Source organism: Macaca nemestrina, chromosome 10, assembly GCF_043159975.1.
Source record: "Macaca nemestrina isolate mMacNem1 chromosome 10, mMacNem.hap1, whole genome shotgun sequence".
Lineage (NCBI taxonomy): Eukaryota > Metazoa > Chordata > Mammalia > Primates > Cercopithecidae > Macaca > Macaca nemestrina.
Genome location: NC_092134.1, coordinates 61,622,070 through 61,638,262, shown reverse-complemented (window position 1 = coordinate 61,638,262; position 16,193 = coordinate 61,622,070). Strand labels below are relative to the sequence as shown.

At 36.3% G+C, this 16,193-nt stretch overlaps 1 protein-coding gene across 1 annotated transcript in view; it reads left to right on the top strand.

Moving 5' to 3' along the window:
* Positions 1-15,619, top strand: part of LOC105473367 (RAB21, member RAS oncogene family) — a 31,045-nt gene extending 15,426 nt beyond the window's left edge. The window contains exons 3-7 of the mRNA XM_011727155.3: positions 130-237; positions 3,800-3,863; positions 11,852-11,906; positions 12,386-12,474; positions 15,436-15,619. Coding sequence (XP_011725457.2) covers positions 130-237; positions 3,800-3,863; positions 11,852-11,906; positions 12,386-12,474; positions 15,436-15,578 — 459 coding nt within the window. The 3' untranslated portion in view covers positions 15,579-15,619. The remainder of the gene's footprint in view (positions 1-129; positions 238-3,799; positions 3,864-11,851; positions 11,907-12,385; positions 12,475-15,435) is intronic.
* Positions 15,620-16,193: the final 574 nt, after the last annotated feature.

Sequence of the window (16,193 nt, the reverse complement as noted above, 5' to 3'; positions counted from 1 at the left end):
TGTTAGGAGGGTTTTGTGGTTGTCTGTGACTTTATGCCATATTTTCCAATTAATCAAAAGTTCACCATAGTTGCAATTGCAGATTTGTATTTTTCTTCTGATCTAATAAGCATTTGTTGCTTTCTTTAGGATACGGCAGGTCAAGAGAGATTCCATGCATTGGGTCCAATTTACTACAGAGATTCAAATGGAGCTATTTTAGTTTATGACATAACAGATGAAGATTCTTTTCAGAAGGTATTCTATTTATGGGTAGATGTCTTAGAAGGACAATAGTAATTTTTCAAGTATCCATTAATATACTTTTGTTCACTAATGTGATTAGTTTTGTTTTTAAAAATAAAGTATATAATTTGTGCATAACTGGTGACAACTTACATTTTATTTTTCTTTTCACCTACAACATGGAGGTATACTCCTATGTTTATTTTATTTATTTTTTTTTTTGAGACGGAGTCTCGCTCTGCCGCCCAGGCTGGAGTGCAGTGGCCGGATCTCAGCTCACTGCAAGCTCCGCCTCCCGGGTTCACGCCATTCTCCTGCCTCAGCCTCCGGAGTAGCTGGGACTACAGGCGCCCGCCACCGCGCCCGGCTAGTTTTTTTTTTTTTTTTTGTATTTTTTAGTAGAGACGGGGTTTCACCATGTTAGCCAGGATGGTCTCGATCTCCTGACCTCGTGATCCGCCCATCTCGGCCTCCCAAAGTGCTGGGATTACAGGCTTGAGCCACCGCGCCCGGCCTACTCCTATGTTTAATGAAATATTTAATTCATATGAATTTTTATGTTAGAATAATTAATGGCTTATTACATGGCTTTCTCAAATATTAAGGAAGGAAAATACTTGAAGGTGAGCTTCAGAAAAATATGGGGGCTTTTGTTTCTCCCTCTTATGGAAAAATCACACTTATTTCCTTAATTCCGTAGGCATTGGGCTCTTAAACTTGGTGTGGCTGGACAAGTTCCTTTACTGTGAAGAGAAAAAAGGAGGAGCAAAATCACATTTAAGCTTTTTCCTTGCCAAATATAATAAAAGTTTTAAAAGGACAGTCTTAAAATTATCTCATTAGTTTACTTCCCTTCAAATACACACCACATATGTATGACTCTTAAAGTTGTTTGGGACCAAAAATGAGTTACCATTTAATTTACCTCTGACTGTAATTTATTTCATCACAGTCAGATGGGTTACTTATTTGACCTTTCCTCCTAAAGCTGTTCTTGGAATATGTCAACAATGTGTAACCACAGGGAGTAATGCCAAGGAAGAAGCTTGTCATGCCTTGACTTACAGGCTCGTTCTTGGTAAAATTACTTGTTTGTTTTTTCTCTTTATTTTTTTTCCCAGTTAAATCTGATAGAGCATATATACAAGTTAGCCCTTGGGTTATTAACAATATTGGAAAAGCTTAACCCGAGAAGTAGAAAATGAAACAATAGGTACCTTGTAGATTTAATGATTTTTAAAAGTTATTTTGGTGCTGCTGTTTGTTACCTCCCTCCTGACTTTTTGCATGAAAAGACATAGTTTAAGTATTTATTAAGAGAAGATTGAGGCCAGGCACAGTGGCTCACACGGTAATCCCAGCACTTTGGGAGGTCAAGGAGGGCAGATCACTTGAGGTCAGGAGTTTGAGACCAGCCCAGCCAACATGGTGAAATCCCATCTATACTAAAAATATTAGCTGGGTGTGGTGGCACATGCCTACAATCTTAGCTACTTGGGAGGCTGAGGCAGGAGAATTGCTTAAACCGGGGAGGCAGAGATTGCAGTGAGCCTAGATTGCGCCACTGAACTCCAGCCTGGGTGACAGAGCGAGATGCCATCTCAAAAAAAAAAAAAAAAAAAAAAAAGATTGAGTCATTTAGGTTGAAAAGTGACCAGTTCTCTACTGCTATGTAACAAAACTCCCAAAATTTTTGACTTAAAACAGTAACTTATTATTTCTCATGATTCTGTGGGTTGACCAAGCAGGTTCACTGCTCTTTGTGATGTCACTGGAGTCAGTCATAGAGCTGCACTGAACTGGGAGTTTGGCTGGGGCTGGAATATCCAAGGAGGCCTAGTTCTCCATCTGGCCTCTCACTATATCTGGTGTCTTATCATCCAGTACTGTATGTGCTCTCTCATTATTCTGTGTTCTACCTTAAGCTTTTTATATGACAACTGGATCCCAAGAGTTAAATGTAGAAGCTACCAGGCCTTCTTAAGGCTTAAGTCTGGGATTGGCACAGCATTACTTCTGCCACATTGTCTTGTCAAAGCAGGTTACAAAGCCCGCCCAAATTCAGAGGGTGGGGAATTTGACTCTGCCATATTTGATGGGAGGATTGACAAAGAATTTGTGACCATCTCTAACTCACCAAAAATGTATGGGGTAAAGAATAGATAGAGTGCTTGTGGAGGGGTATCTAATTTGAAATGACAAACTTTTTTTAAAAAAAATGATTAGATTAGTAGGTTGTGATACTATATGCACATGGCAGAGAGGAATACATAATTAGATTCTGCTGTGTTTCTTTTGAGGTGATGAAGATGTATATTTTATGCCAATATGGTCAAATTTTTCTTATGTGAAATCAATAAAGAGTGGAAGTTAAATGCTTTGAAAACTTTATACATATATGTGAATGAAACAAAAAGGTAGGGCTATACTGAGAAAACTGTCATTCAGTGCTGCTATAAAGATAATGTGATGATAACTACCTTTGCTTTTGTAAGGATTTTGGGTTTGCCAAAGGTAGTTCCTCTGCATTCTGTAGAGAATAGGAATGTGGAAGTGTTACATTTGTACACCATAAGACCAGATGCACAGTAAGTGGTTACCACATAGCTAATGTAATTTTTGGAATTTACAGATACACGTGTATTTTTTCAGGAGGGTATATAAGTTCAGTGTGATTTGGTTACATCCATATTAAATTTCATTGCAAAGAATGAAGGCAGGTGTCCAAGTTTGCCTTTTATTCTGTTATTATAATCAACATTTAAAATCATGAGTTCAAAAGAGTAATCTACTTAATTCCAGTTTACTGCCAACTGTGTCTACTATTATGCTGCATTCATACCGGAGAATCAGTTCATAACTGGAGTTATTGTATATCATTGGTTCTCTACAGGGGATGACAATGCCTGGAGACATCTTTGGTTGTCACAACTGGCGGATACTCTTGGCATCTAGTGGTAGGAAGTCAGGGATGTTACTAAACATCATACATTGCACAGGACAGTGCCTCACAACAAAGAATTATCTGTACTAAAATGTCAGTATTGCCAAGGTTGCAAAACCCTGTCATACACTAAATGATGAAATTATTTTAGCACTCTTAATTTTTTTTAGTGCTTATATATTTATTTATTTTTTGTCTTTTATTATGTGACACTGAAGCTCCTATGCCCTCTATTTAGGAATCAATTAGGGTACAAAAGACTGTTTTAAACCCACATATTCCTAAGTCCAAAGTGACACTGGTAATCTATATTGTAAAGCATCTATTATCAGAAGCTGGAGTTGATACGCTTTTTCTCTAGTGAATAGCTTTGCTTGGATCTGTGGAAGACTGATGCAAGTTTATAGTAAGAGTTGCTTCTGTGTATTTTTCCATTGTTGTGTTTATGTGTATATGGTTTGCAATACTATCTGGCAATAAATGATTCTTCAGTGAATCATTTCTGGTAATAACTAAATAATATAGACTCTTAAAATTCTGAGGTATTTTGACAGTGTTAAGTTTTTGGATGTTGTGATAGTAGTAATTCTAACAGGATTTGTTTTAATGTGTGCTCTTTTGTATATACAGGTAAAAAACTGGGTCAAAGAATTACGGAAAATGTTGGGAAATGAAATCTGTTTATGTATAGTTGGTAAGCATCTTACTTTTTTTTTAAAGAAGTCCTTTGTTTCCTTAATGTTTTATTGAAGACTTAATAAACAAGTAATTTTTGTTTTAAAGTTATATGAGAAAGGAAGAATGACATATTAATATAAATATTTTAGAATAATTTAGGATTTAGCCTGGTGCAGTGGCTCATGCCTGTAATCCCAGCACCTTGGGAGGCCAAAGTAGTTGGATCACCTGAAGTCAGGAGTTCAAGACCGGCCTGGTCAACATGGTGAAACGCTGTCTCTATAAAAATACCAAAAAAAAAAATAGCTGGACATGGTGGTGCATGCCTGTAATCCCAGCACTTGGGAGGCTGAGGTGGGAGAATCGCTTGAATCCAGGAGGCAGAGGGTGCAGTGAGCCAAGGTCACACCATTGCACTCCAGCCTGGGTGATACAGTGAGATTCCATCTCACAAAAAAAAAAAAAAAAAAAAGGCTGGATGCAGTGACTCATGACTCATGCCTGTGATCCCAGCCCTTTGGGAGGCTGAGGCAGGCAGATCATCTGAGGTCAGGAGTTCGAAAACAGCCCGGCCAACATGGTGAAATCCCGTCTCTACTAAAAATACAAAAATTAGCCGGGCATGGTAGTGGGCACCTATAGTCCCAGCTACTTGGGAGGCGGAGGCAGGAGAATCGCTTGAACCCAGGAGGTGGAGGTTGCAGTGAGCCAAGATCACGCCATTGCACTCCAGCTTGGGTGACAGAGCGAGACTCTCTGTCTTTTAAAAAAAAAAAAAAAAAAAGGCCTGGCGCGGTGGCTCACGCCTGTAATCTCAGCACTTTGGGAGGCCGAGGCGGGCAGATCACAAGGTCAGGAGATCGAGACCATCCTGGCTAACACGGTGAAACCCCATCTCTACTAAAAATACAAAATATTAGCCGGGCGTGGTGGTGCGTGCCTGTAGTCCTAGCTACTCGGAGGCTGAGGCAGGAGAATGGCGTGAACCCAGGACGTGGAGCTTGCAGTGAGCCGAGATGGTACCACTGCACTCCAGCCTGGGCGACAAAGCGAGACTCCGTCTCAAAAAAAAAAAAAAAAGAATTTTGGATTTAGAAGTGATTTTCCAGGAGATTTAAACTCTAAGGAATGCCTTGGGGAGCAAATTGAAAACTAAACACTTGGGGCTTTGAGTTTCCTAGCCTTGCTTCAGTTTGATCTTTTGTTTTTCACTGTATGGTTTTGCTTAGAAAAAGTTTAGTAACTACTTTATAATAAAATTAAGGAGATGACTTAGGCCTGTGTTCTTGTTCTGTATATTTAACTACACATTTTTGAGTAATGGTCAAATTTGACCACAAGGATACAAGGAGATCATGATCCCAGGGTGGAGGAATATTCCTAATGGGAATAAAGGAACTCTACAACTCACTTTTGGACTTCTGGAATTTCTCTTTGGTTCTCTTTTTCTTTAGATTGTTATTTCTATGATATCACAATTATTGAACAATAAAAGTGTACTAGACACTGTGCTGTGTACTCACAGACATTATCTCATGTAATCCTCATAATCCTATGAGGGTTTTATAGAGGAAGCTGAGTCCTGGAGATAACTTGCCCAGTGTCAGGTAGCTGTCAGAGATAGAATTTGAAATGAAGTCATTCTGACTCTTAGGTTACTAAACCTTATGATGTATAGCCTCATGCTGTTTTCTCTCTTTTTTCTACATACCTGATAATACTAAAAACAATATGGGAGAAGCCAGGGTAGGATCATTTCAGTGGAAGACAAAGGTAGTATCTGGGGAAATGAAAGAATGGAACAGTCAGTGTGGGGAAATTCTGCTTTTAGCCTTAAGAATTTTTTTTTTTTCTTGAGACACAGTCTCGCTCTGTCGCCCAGGCTGGAATGCAGTGGCGTGATCTCAGCTCACTGCAACCTCTGTCTCCCGGGTTCAAGCGATTCTCCTGCCTCAGCCTCCCGAGCAGCTGGGACTACAGGCACGCACTACCACGCCCAGCTAATTTTTGTATTTTTTGTAGAGACGGGGTTTCAACCATATTGGCCAGGCTGTTCTCAAACTCCTGACCTCATAATCCATCCGCCTCAGCCTCCCAAAGTGCTAGGATTACAGGCATGAGCCACCACGCCTGGCCAAGAATTTTAACTTGAGTTTACATTTCTTATCTGTCACCATTACATTGGTAGCTTTATAGTCCCAGATCAGGGGCAAGTCTTGGGGGAAAAGAGCAAGATGATTTCCCCTGCGTTTTGATCTAGATGCTAGATGTCAGGCTAAGCAGGAATATTTCAGACTGGAACACTGAAGTAGTAGGCTACTTGGAGGTTTGGAACCAAAGCTACAGCTAATCATTACTGAGTTTTGTGTAACTTTGTATGGTATATGGACTTACTAGGAGTGGAAGTGGCCACAGTAGATGAATGGCTGAAGATTTAATATTTTGGGATTCTGATCATCTTTCTGAAGATAGAAATTACTAACATATACATAAAGTCAAGGAAACTCCAAGAGCTTGTTACTTGACCAGGGTCACAAAGTAACATTAAAAAAAATCATCTAAGTTAAATAAGCTCATGAATACTTTAAAGTGTGTGTGTGTGTTTGTTTTAATGTTCAATGAAGTACCTTTTATGTTGCCACTCTAAAAGTTGAAGGCATAACATTAAATTGAACCTCAAGGAAGATACTTTCACTGGAGCATCAGAGAGAGTGGTTGCCAGATATTGAACTGGTTTCTTTAAAAATGTTTATATATAAAGTGTATATTTTTAATGTTCATATTATAAGAAGTTTTAGGACTATTGGATCTGGTAGCCTACTGCCTCCAGTAGAGTCAAATACTCCATTTAATATTATAGAATATTTATTATTAGTGTGAATTATAGAAAGCTCTCACTTTTCTTCTGTTGACAAGTATGACATGGAATTTTATTTGGAATTCAGAGTTGGGAGAATTCTGAGAGCTCAGAGACTGATTTGCGTAATAATAAAACTCCAGTCTCCCGTTAAAAAAAAAAAAAAAGAATTCTGAGAGCTTATTTACCACTTTTCCCAAACTTATTAGGATAATTTAGAGAATTTAAAAAAAAAAGTTTTTGGGCCTCATTATAGATACACTAAATCAAAATTTCTGTGGATGGGACTAAGAATTAATTCCCTGTTTTCACCCCACTTTTCTTCCTTCTATAAGTATTTTTGAGTGGCTTCTTTGTACCAGGCACTGTGTGCTGTTAATTCTGATTTAGTGTTCATACACGCAGGTGTTGGAGAACAACTTATTTTTTCTGACAAGTGCAAGAAACGAATTTGTCTTCACATTTAGCTAAAATCATACTCCCTGTATCCTTCACTTTGAACTGATTTTTTAAGTGAATTTTTCATCGTATGTACAGAAAAGTGTACAAATCTTCAATAACATAATTTTCACAAAATGAAAATCGCACAGTGTAAGCAGTACGTAAGGACCCTGAGTTGTGTTACTTTTTCATCCCAACACTCACAGTTGTTTTCCCCTCACCATTCCCCACCCCCTGTCACTGTCCTTTTTACTGCATGAATTAGTTTTGTTTTGAATTTTATATAAATGAAGTCATATAATATTAACTCTTCTTGTGTCTGGCTTTTTTGACTTGACTTTGTGTTCCTACGATTCCTCTATGTTGTATATAGTTGTAGTTCATTTTATTCTGATTGCTGTCTGATACTTTATGAATACTCCACAGTTTATCCGTTTTGCTATTGATGGACATTTGCATTGTTTTTCCCACTTCTTGATTTTTATTCTCTGTTGTAGTCGTTCAGTGTTTGTTCTCTTCTGTTTTATTAGTAATTTTGAAATAATACTACTTCTCAGGGTTATGATGAAGATTATATAATGATTTGAAAAATACTTGGCATAGCGGTAGACATTTGACAAGAATTTATTCTGTTTACATAAGATAACCCTTCAGGCATTTGAAGACTACTTAAACAATTCACTTTAAGTCTTAAATTCTCTAGATCAGCGGTTTTTTTATGTGGCCTACCTTCTAGACATTCTGATCATCCTGATCATTTTCTCTCCTAGGTTTATTTTTACTGTATGAGTATGTCACCCACACTTGGAAATCAACAATAGAATCCAAATGTTGTTGAGCTAGTATGTACTTATAGGCCCTGTCTCTCTCCTCACACTGGCCTTCTATCAGGATTGCCTGAGATTGCTTAAACTTTTTAGCAGACATGTCAACTAGTTGCTCTTACATAGATGATAGTTATCCAAAATCTCAAGTCCTTTTTTGTAAGTATTGCTATTCAGTCCGATTTTTCCCAGCTTGTTCTCATGTAACAATTTAAAGCTAAGTGGAAATTTCAGTTTGTCATGTTTTTGAAACTTTATGTTTGATATATAGTCTACTAGCATTTTCCTGTGTAAATTAAATACTTAACCTCCTAGTTCCTTATCTAAGCCACTGAACTCCATGTGCTAACCAGTAATAGAGAACCACATGTTTCAGTAGCAGAGACTTTTTCCTCTAGGTTGTCATTAATCCATTGATAGGCACCCTTGGCTGTGGTTGATAGTATTCTGCATCTAGTCTGTCCTTAACATTTGTATGTTTCTTGAACAAGTATTTATTATTAATCATAGTCACCATTCATTGAGTGCCAGGCACTGTTTTAAGAACTACACATTTTTTATTTCATTTAAGCCTCCTGACAATGCTGCAGGAAGACCATTTCATTTTACAGATGAAAAAATGTGCTTAGAGAGCTTGAAACTTCCCAAAGTCACATAGCTTGTTAGAAGTAGCCCTGGGATTTTAACTCAGATCTGCCTGCCACTTCAAGCCCATATCCTTAATAAATACTTCATTGCTTACTATGTACCAGGATTTGGGAATAGTGTAGTGAATAAGTAAACAAAATAGATATGGTTCTTGTCCTCCCAGAGTTTCTTGTGTAGAAAAAGAGAGGAAAACAAGCTACTTATTATATATTGTAATAAATGCTATGGAAGGGAAATGCAGAATGGAGTACTATGAGAGCATAAAAGCAAACCAACTAGATTTGAGGTGCAAGGGGGAGATAAGGGAAAATTTCCTAGACCAAGTGTTGTATAAACTAAGTTAGCTAGATGAAGCCAGTCGGATGATGGTAGAGTGTGTTACCTCCAAGGCACGGTGGCTCACCCCTGTAATCCCAGCACTTTGGGAGGCTGAGGCAGGCGGATCATTTGAGGTCAGGAGTAAGTTTGTGTTTACCTATCATGGACTTTAATTCTCTCATAACAATATTGACTTTCCATTTGATCATTCACTGTGATGAATGTCATTAATATTAATAACTGTTCTTTATTGAGCATATAGTATATGCTAGGCCTTTTACATTTATCTTATTTTCACATCAACCCTGCAAGGTTTGTTAGCCACACGTGCACAGAGTGAGACTAACAGAGGTTAACTAATTTGTCCAAAATATTACAATTATGGCCAGGCGTGTTGACTCTCGCCTTTAATCCCAGCATTTTGGGAGGCCAAGGTGGGCAGATTGCTTGAGTCCAGGAGTCCAGCCTGGACAACATGGCAAAACCCCATCTCTACAAAAAAATACAAAAATTAGCCAGGTGTGGTGGCATGTGCCTGTAGTCCCAGCTACTCGGGGGGCTGAGGCAGGAGGATTGCTTTGAGCCTGGGAGGTGGAGGCTGCAGAGAGCCGTGTTCATGCCGCTGCATTCCAGCCTAAGTGACAGAGCAAGACCCTGTCTCAAGAAAAAGTAAAACAAAAAAAATTACAGTTATGGAGTAAGCAAGGACTTAAAAACTAAGTTTTATTACATTTAAAAGCTTTTTGAAAGCTTTTTTCCACTGTGCCCCATAACCATCCAGTCTAAGCATGATGTGATTCTAGTTCTATATCATTGTTAGGCCCTTTGCCTTTAGCATTGGGCATATCCCTTCTATATTCTTAATTCAAATATGTATTTTTAAGGAAGATCTGCTTAACTTAGAGGGTAGCTTTTTCCCTCCCTTTCCAATAGTCTCACCCTATTTGTTTATGTTTTAAATTCTTTATAGTACTATACCTTTAAGTAGGTGCTTACTTTGGTTGTTGTCCTTGTTTTCAGATGTTTTAAGCCTATCAGAAAGTTCCGTATGTAGCTGCACAGTAGTATTGAAGCAGATATGAGTCTCAAAGCCTTAATCCTTAGCTATCTTGCTTTTGAAAAAATATAGAAACTAAAAAGGTTTTTGAGCTTTGGAAAGAGGTCAGTCACTAGTCAGTCAGGTTTCTGCAGTGTATTCTGTGTTATCAATCCATTGTGAATGCTGATTATTCAAAGAAATAGTAGTTGTTTAGATTTAAAATGTTTTAAGTTTAAAATAATAGGTTATTAAGATAGCTATTTATTAATGGCCTGATTTATTAAAATTAGTCATTTAAAATATTATTAAATAATAAAGCAGTGTCTGAATAATTTCTCCTAATGTTCATTTAAGTCAGTAAGGTGATTGCCTACTTTTCCTGTCTTCACTCTTTTTATAGGTATCGATGAGATTGGTGGAATTTGGAAAATGAGGCATTAAGTACCTGGAAAAAAAATTTCATAGGGTTTTACATAATTGAAGCAAAATTAATACTGCTACCTTTAGTAGGAGACTATCTTATTTTACCTTTATGAGGCAGAATCTTGTTCCTCTTTGTTGGAGCCACTGGCCACCAGGTGGTGCTTTTTGCATTCTTTACAGAATAACACGACAGTTTTTCCTCTGGTTACTGTCAGACTTTGTCATATTTTAGATAATTAAAATTTCCAATGACAAATATAATGTAGGAAGTTAGAACTAATATGAAACTTCTTGCTATGGTAGATAGCTCTTCAAAGAAGGAAGAGTTTGTTACTGAATTTGTTGATATCCACTGAACTTTAGTATTGTCTACTTCCCTCTCTCTGATTCTTAGGCTATGGTGGCAGATAGTTTCTAGCAGTTGCCAGCAACTAGGTTATCAGATTATTTGAACCTTTGGACTTGTCCACCTCAGTGCTAAACATTTTATCTTTTATTGGGTGCTTATTTCAATGCCTTATCTGAAATTTATCTGAAATTGTCTCCTAGAATCTATATGGTTCCAAGAAAAAAAGTAACTTTATTTATAAGATTTCTCTTATCCCTAAAAGCCATAATAGAAGAATAAAAATGTTTGTTTGAAGTGTCCTTCCATAAGGTATTTTTCCTTATCGTTATCTACTGTTTTTATTACCTTTAGCACTCTGTGTGTCCAGTCAAGTCATCTTAAGTTCAAGGAATCAGTATTTTGCAGTTTCTTCATTTTTGTTCTGGTGGCTTTTTTAAAAAGTATAATCTCAGCTTGGTTCCATTGTTTAAGGAGAGCTAACCTTATAATTTAAATCTGCATGATACACATATGTTAAGTTTTAATAACTCACTAAAATTGTTTTTTAAACAAAGAATGCAGTTTTTCCCCTTACGATTGTGGAGTACTTAAAAATCTGTACACTTTAATTTTTACTTTAACTGGCTTATATCATCCGGGAAACTTGAATACTCGTAGGATCCAAGAAACTAGCTTAATATATTTTAGTAAACACTAAGATAGCCATACTTGATTGTTGACTGGCTTTAAGTTAACGGGAACTGTAGAAAATTTTGCTCTTACTTTCGATCATTTACACTTGGCTAAGAGTCATAGGTTTATCCCTAGGTTTCTGGTATCCCCCAAAATAAAAAAAGAGTGCCCATCTCTTTGGAAAAGTTGTTTTCTTTGTCAGAGGCTGCAGATTCAGGAAAGGTATGAATTGAGTCATTTGAAGGAGGATGAGGCATGATCAGCCCTCAGATCACAAGGCTTAACTTTATAATTTCAAGACATTTAGAAGTCTGGTGGGGATTTGCATTGTTTTTGCCGGTAATTAAAATGGCAATTTTGTATTTAGAATTGGCTTAATTTTGTTACGAAAATAAATCAGTATAAAGATAAATATTTACTTTTTTCAAAATAGGTAATAAAATAGACTTGGAAAAGGAAAGACATGTTTCCATTCAAGAAGCAGAGTCGTAAGTACTGTGACCCTCCCATTCCCCATCACACCCTAGTAGAAGTCTTCCTCTTTATACATTTTGCTTTACCATTTGGGTATTACTCAAATCTCTTAACATAGATTGAGGTATTGGATTCAGTGAAGCATGTTTACATGGTAGTTTCTGGGCTTGTGGCAATAAAGCCCTTCCCTTTTTGACTTCAGTAAAAACTACGAGTGATATAAAACAAGACTATCATGATCAAATAGGCAGTAAGCCACAAAAACTTTTAAAGTATTTGAGTCCCAAATTAATCTATAAAAATTTCAAGGCTTATTATATTTGTATTATTTAAAATTTGATTTAATGTATAGAGAAGTTAAAACAGCTATATAAACTTAATTTCACTAAACGAATAAATTAATATGTCACTAAAACTGTTACTATAAAAAAGCAGTTAAGACAAAATCATGAGTAATATTTTACATCAGTCACTGATGTTACTTTTTTTTAAGGTATGCAGAGTCTGTGGGAGCAAAACATTATCATACTTCAGCCAAACAGAACAAAGGAATTGAGGAACTCTTTCTTGACCTTTGTAAAAGTAGGTATATTCAGATTTGGTTTGTTTAGAAATGGTTTTTGGTTTTTACTTTTTTAAAAATAATAATCTATTTTACACCAGTGTTACTTTTCAAAGAATTGGTTCTTTTTAAACTATTGACTATTGGTAATATTTCTAAAGTGCTGTAACTTTTTTTTTAATGGTTAAATACCTACTTTAGTTCTGTTTCAAGCAGTAATTAATGGTTATGAAATCATATGTATGATATGGGCTAAATGTGTATTATAATATTACATGCATAAGTGTTAAAAGTGGAAGGGGAATTTACGTATTAAAACAAATTTAAGACCTGTAATGACCTGCTGTAATGAATGGACCTTATTTGAACACCGATTTGTCAAACTAGTGAAAAAGAGTGTTTGTGAAACAAGATATTTGATTATATTAAGATACTATTAATTTTTTAGGTGTGATTATGGTATTGTGGTTATGCTTTATAAAAGGAGTTCTTGTCTTTTGAAGACACATTAAAATAATTTAGGAATAAAATTATGGGTCTGAGATTTGATTCAAAATAATGGTAGGGATGCTTAGGGTTATGGATGAAATTGGGTGATGGATTTTCATTATGCTGTATTTTCTACTTTATGTTTGAAATTTTCCATATTAAAAAGTGTATAGTTTTAAAGAAAAAGGAAAATAAATTTATATATACTCTGAAAGTCATTTCTCATATTACCAATAAAATGCATATCTGAGTTTATGGACTTTAGACTCTTCTAAGAATTTGATGAAATCGTGTACACACACACACACACACACACACACACACACACACACATTTTGGAATAAATTAGTTTTATAAAACCCTCAAGTCATTCATAATTCTTCTAGAATAGTGATTATCTAAGTGATGTCCCGTGATCAGCAGCATCAATATCACTTGAGAATATGTCAGAAATGCAAATTCTTGGGCTCTCCAAGCCTACCAAATCAGAATTTCTAGGGATGGCGCCCAGAATCTGTGTTTTAACAAACGCTTCATGTGATTCCAATGCACAGTAAAATATAAGAACCAATGCTGTACATAACAACTTGGGGGTCTTATTAAATGCATATTTTGATTTAGTAGTTGTGGGATTGATTGAGGTCCTCATTTCTACCAGCACCCAAGTGGTGGTGATGCTAGTCCTCAGGATAACCTCCTTCCTTCCCTCCCTCCCTTCCTTCCTTCCTTCCTTCCTTCCTTCCTTCCTTCCTTCCTTCCTTCCTTCCTTCCTTCCTTCCTTCCTTCCCTCCCTCCCTCCCTCCCTCCCTCCCTCCCTCCCTCCCTCCCTCCCTCCCTCCTTCCTTCCTTCCTTCCTTCCAGCAATGTACTAAGTCAGTGGCTTACAAATGTTATAAATGTCACATCTTCAAAACAATTTTTGCATGCTCCACATTTTTATTTAGAAATTTTATAACATGTACAAGTACTAATATGTACATTTTAAAATGTAACTAAAAAATAGAAATTTTGAAAAGTTAAAAATAAGTAGATATAGAATTTGTAATGTTTTCTTATTTCATCTTGTTGGATTGTCCCATATACCTCAACTTGTAAACCATTAATCAAGAGCAGTCTCTAAGAGCCCTTTTCTATTTTAAGGACACCCTCTTTTCTTCCTTCATTTTGTCAAATACATGTTTTGTAAATATTTTCTCCCAGTCTGCATCATGTATTCCATTTTTCTTACCTGTGTCTCTTAAAGAGCAGTTTTAAGTTTCAGTGAGGTCCAGTTTATCTATTCTTTCATGATTCATGTTTTGTGTCTTACATGAGAACTCTTTATGTAAACCAAAGTCACAAAAATTTTCTCCTATGAAGATTTTTCTCCTGTGTTTTCTTCTGGAAATTTGGTTTCATGTTTTACATTTAAGCGTATAACTCATTTTTCGTTGTTTTTTGCATAAGGTGGTTAAGGTATGGGTTAAGGTTTATTTATTTATTTATTTATTTTTACAATAGATGTCCAGTTCTGTTAATAGTACTGTTTCTTGAAAATATTATTCTTTCTTCATTGAATAACCTTGGCAACCATGTCAAAAATCAAGAGACCATATCTACGGGGGTCTGTTTCTGGACTGTGTTTTTTTGTTCCACTGATCTCTCTATTTCTTCTATCATAGTCTCACTGTTTTGATTAGTGTAGCTTTACACTAGTTCTTGAAATCAGATAGTGTGAGTCTTTCAGCTGTGTTCTTTGAAGTTCCCTCATCTTAAACTCCATTATTCTTCAAATATCTGGTCAGGGACAGTGGCTTGCACCTATAAGCCCAGTGCTTTATGAGGCCAAGGCCATAGGATCATTTGAGCCCAGGAGTTTGAGACCAGCCTGGGCAACATAGTGAGACCCTCATCTTTAGCAAAAAAAAAAAAAAAAATCAGCCAGGCATGGTGGTGCATACCTGTAATTCCAGCTACTCAGCAGACTGAGGCAGGAGGATCAATTGAGCCCAGGAGTTAGGGGCTGCAATGAATGAGTGATGATCACACCACTGCACATCCAGCCTGGGTATCAAAGTGAGACCCTGTCTCTCAAAACTAAAAATAAAAAAAATCATTTACTTAAAAGTATTACATTTCTAGTCGAAGAATAAATCCTGCACCCTACATATTACTTGGAATAATTTGAACTTCTTTGACATATTTCTAAGTAAGTTTGGAAAATCTTAAGGATTGTACTTGTACACAGACATTTGTTCAGAGCAAAAAAAAATTTTTCTTTATTGATGTCACTGTGGCCATTATACCATTGGTTAAATAAGCTTACTACTTGATACTAGTTTTTTAAAACATGCAGGTGAAGCTATTTTAGCGAACTGACACAATGTTCATTATATTTAGTTTCTTTGTTGGTTGAAAGTCAGAAATAGCTATCATAGTGTTACACTGAAATTTTAGAAAGAGAAAACACAAAGATTGTGATCCTAATAATGTTTGCTTTCTCTCTCTCTTAGGGATGATAGAAACAGCACAAGTGGATGAGAGAGCAAAAGGTAATGGCTCTAGTCAGCCGGGAACTGCAAGGCGAGGTGTACAGATTATTGATGATGAACCTCAAGCCCAGACCAGTGGTGGAGGGTGCTGTTCTTCTGGATAACTGTGTACGCCTAAGAAATTAAAAGACAGAACAAAACTGTGGATCATTTCCCTCAACATGAAGACTGCCATATTCCAAGTCACATTATTTTACCAATGGAATTATAGAATTAACAGTATTTTAAATTACGTTTATAACACTGCAGAGACCTTAAGTGCTAAACTTAGTGGAGTTTGTGACCAGAGAATTGGCATTTTCTACAAATGTTAACAAAGCAATTACCAATGGCCTTTTTACATTTTTTTTTCTTTAATGAGGAATAATATGCATGTAGAAAAGACCTACTTAAAGGCTTCATTTATATTCTTTCAAATCAAATCTTTATTTAATAACTTATATATGTTGTTGGAATGGTTACATTTTTGCAGCCCTTTGTATTTTGTGGTAGTTTGAATTGTATCACTTCTAAACAGCAAACTGTTTTTGTTTCTGTTTTTGTTTTTAATTAGCAGATATCTGAAGTACTATTTTTGCAGGGTTTGCACAGGCCCATAACTGTCTACTACTTTGATATAATCTGTATACATCCTGTATGCTGAGCTGGTAAAATACATTGTAAATTACATATTAAATATTTTATCTGCTTTTACAAGCGCAAGGTGCAAAAATATATAC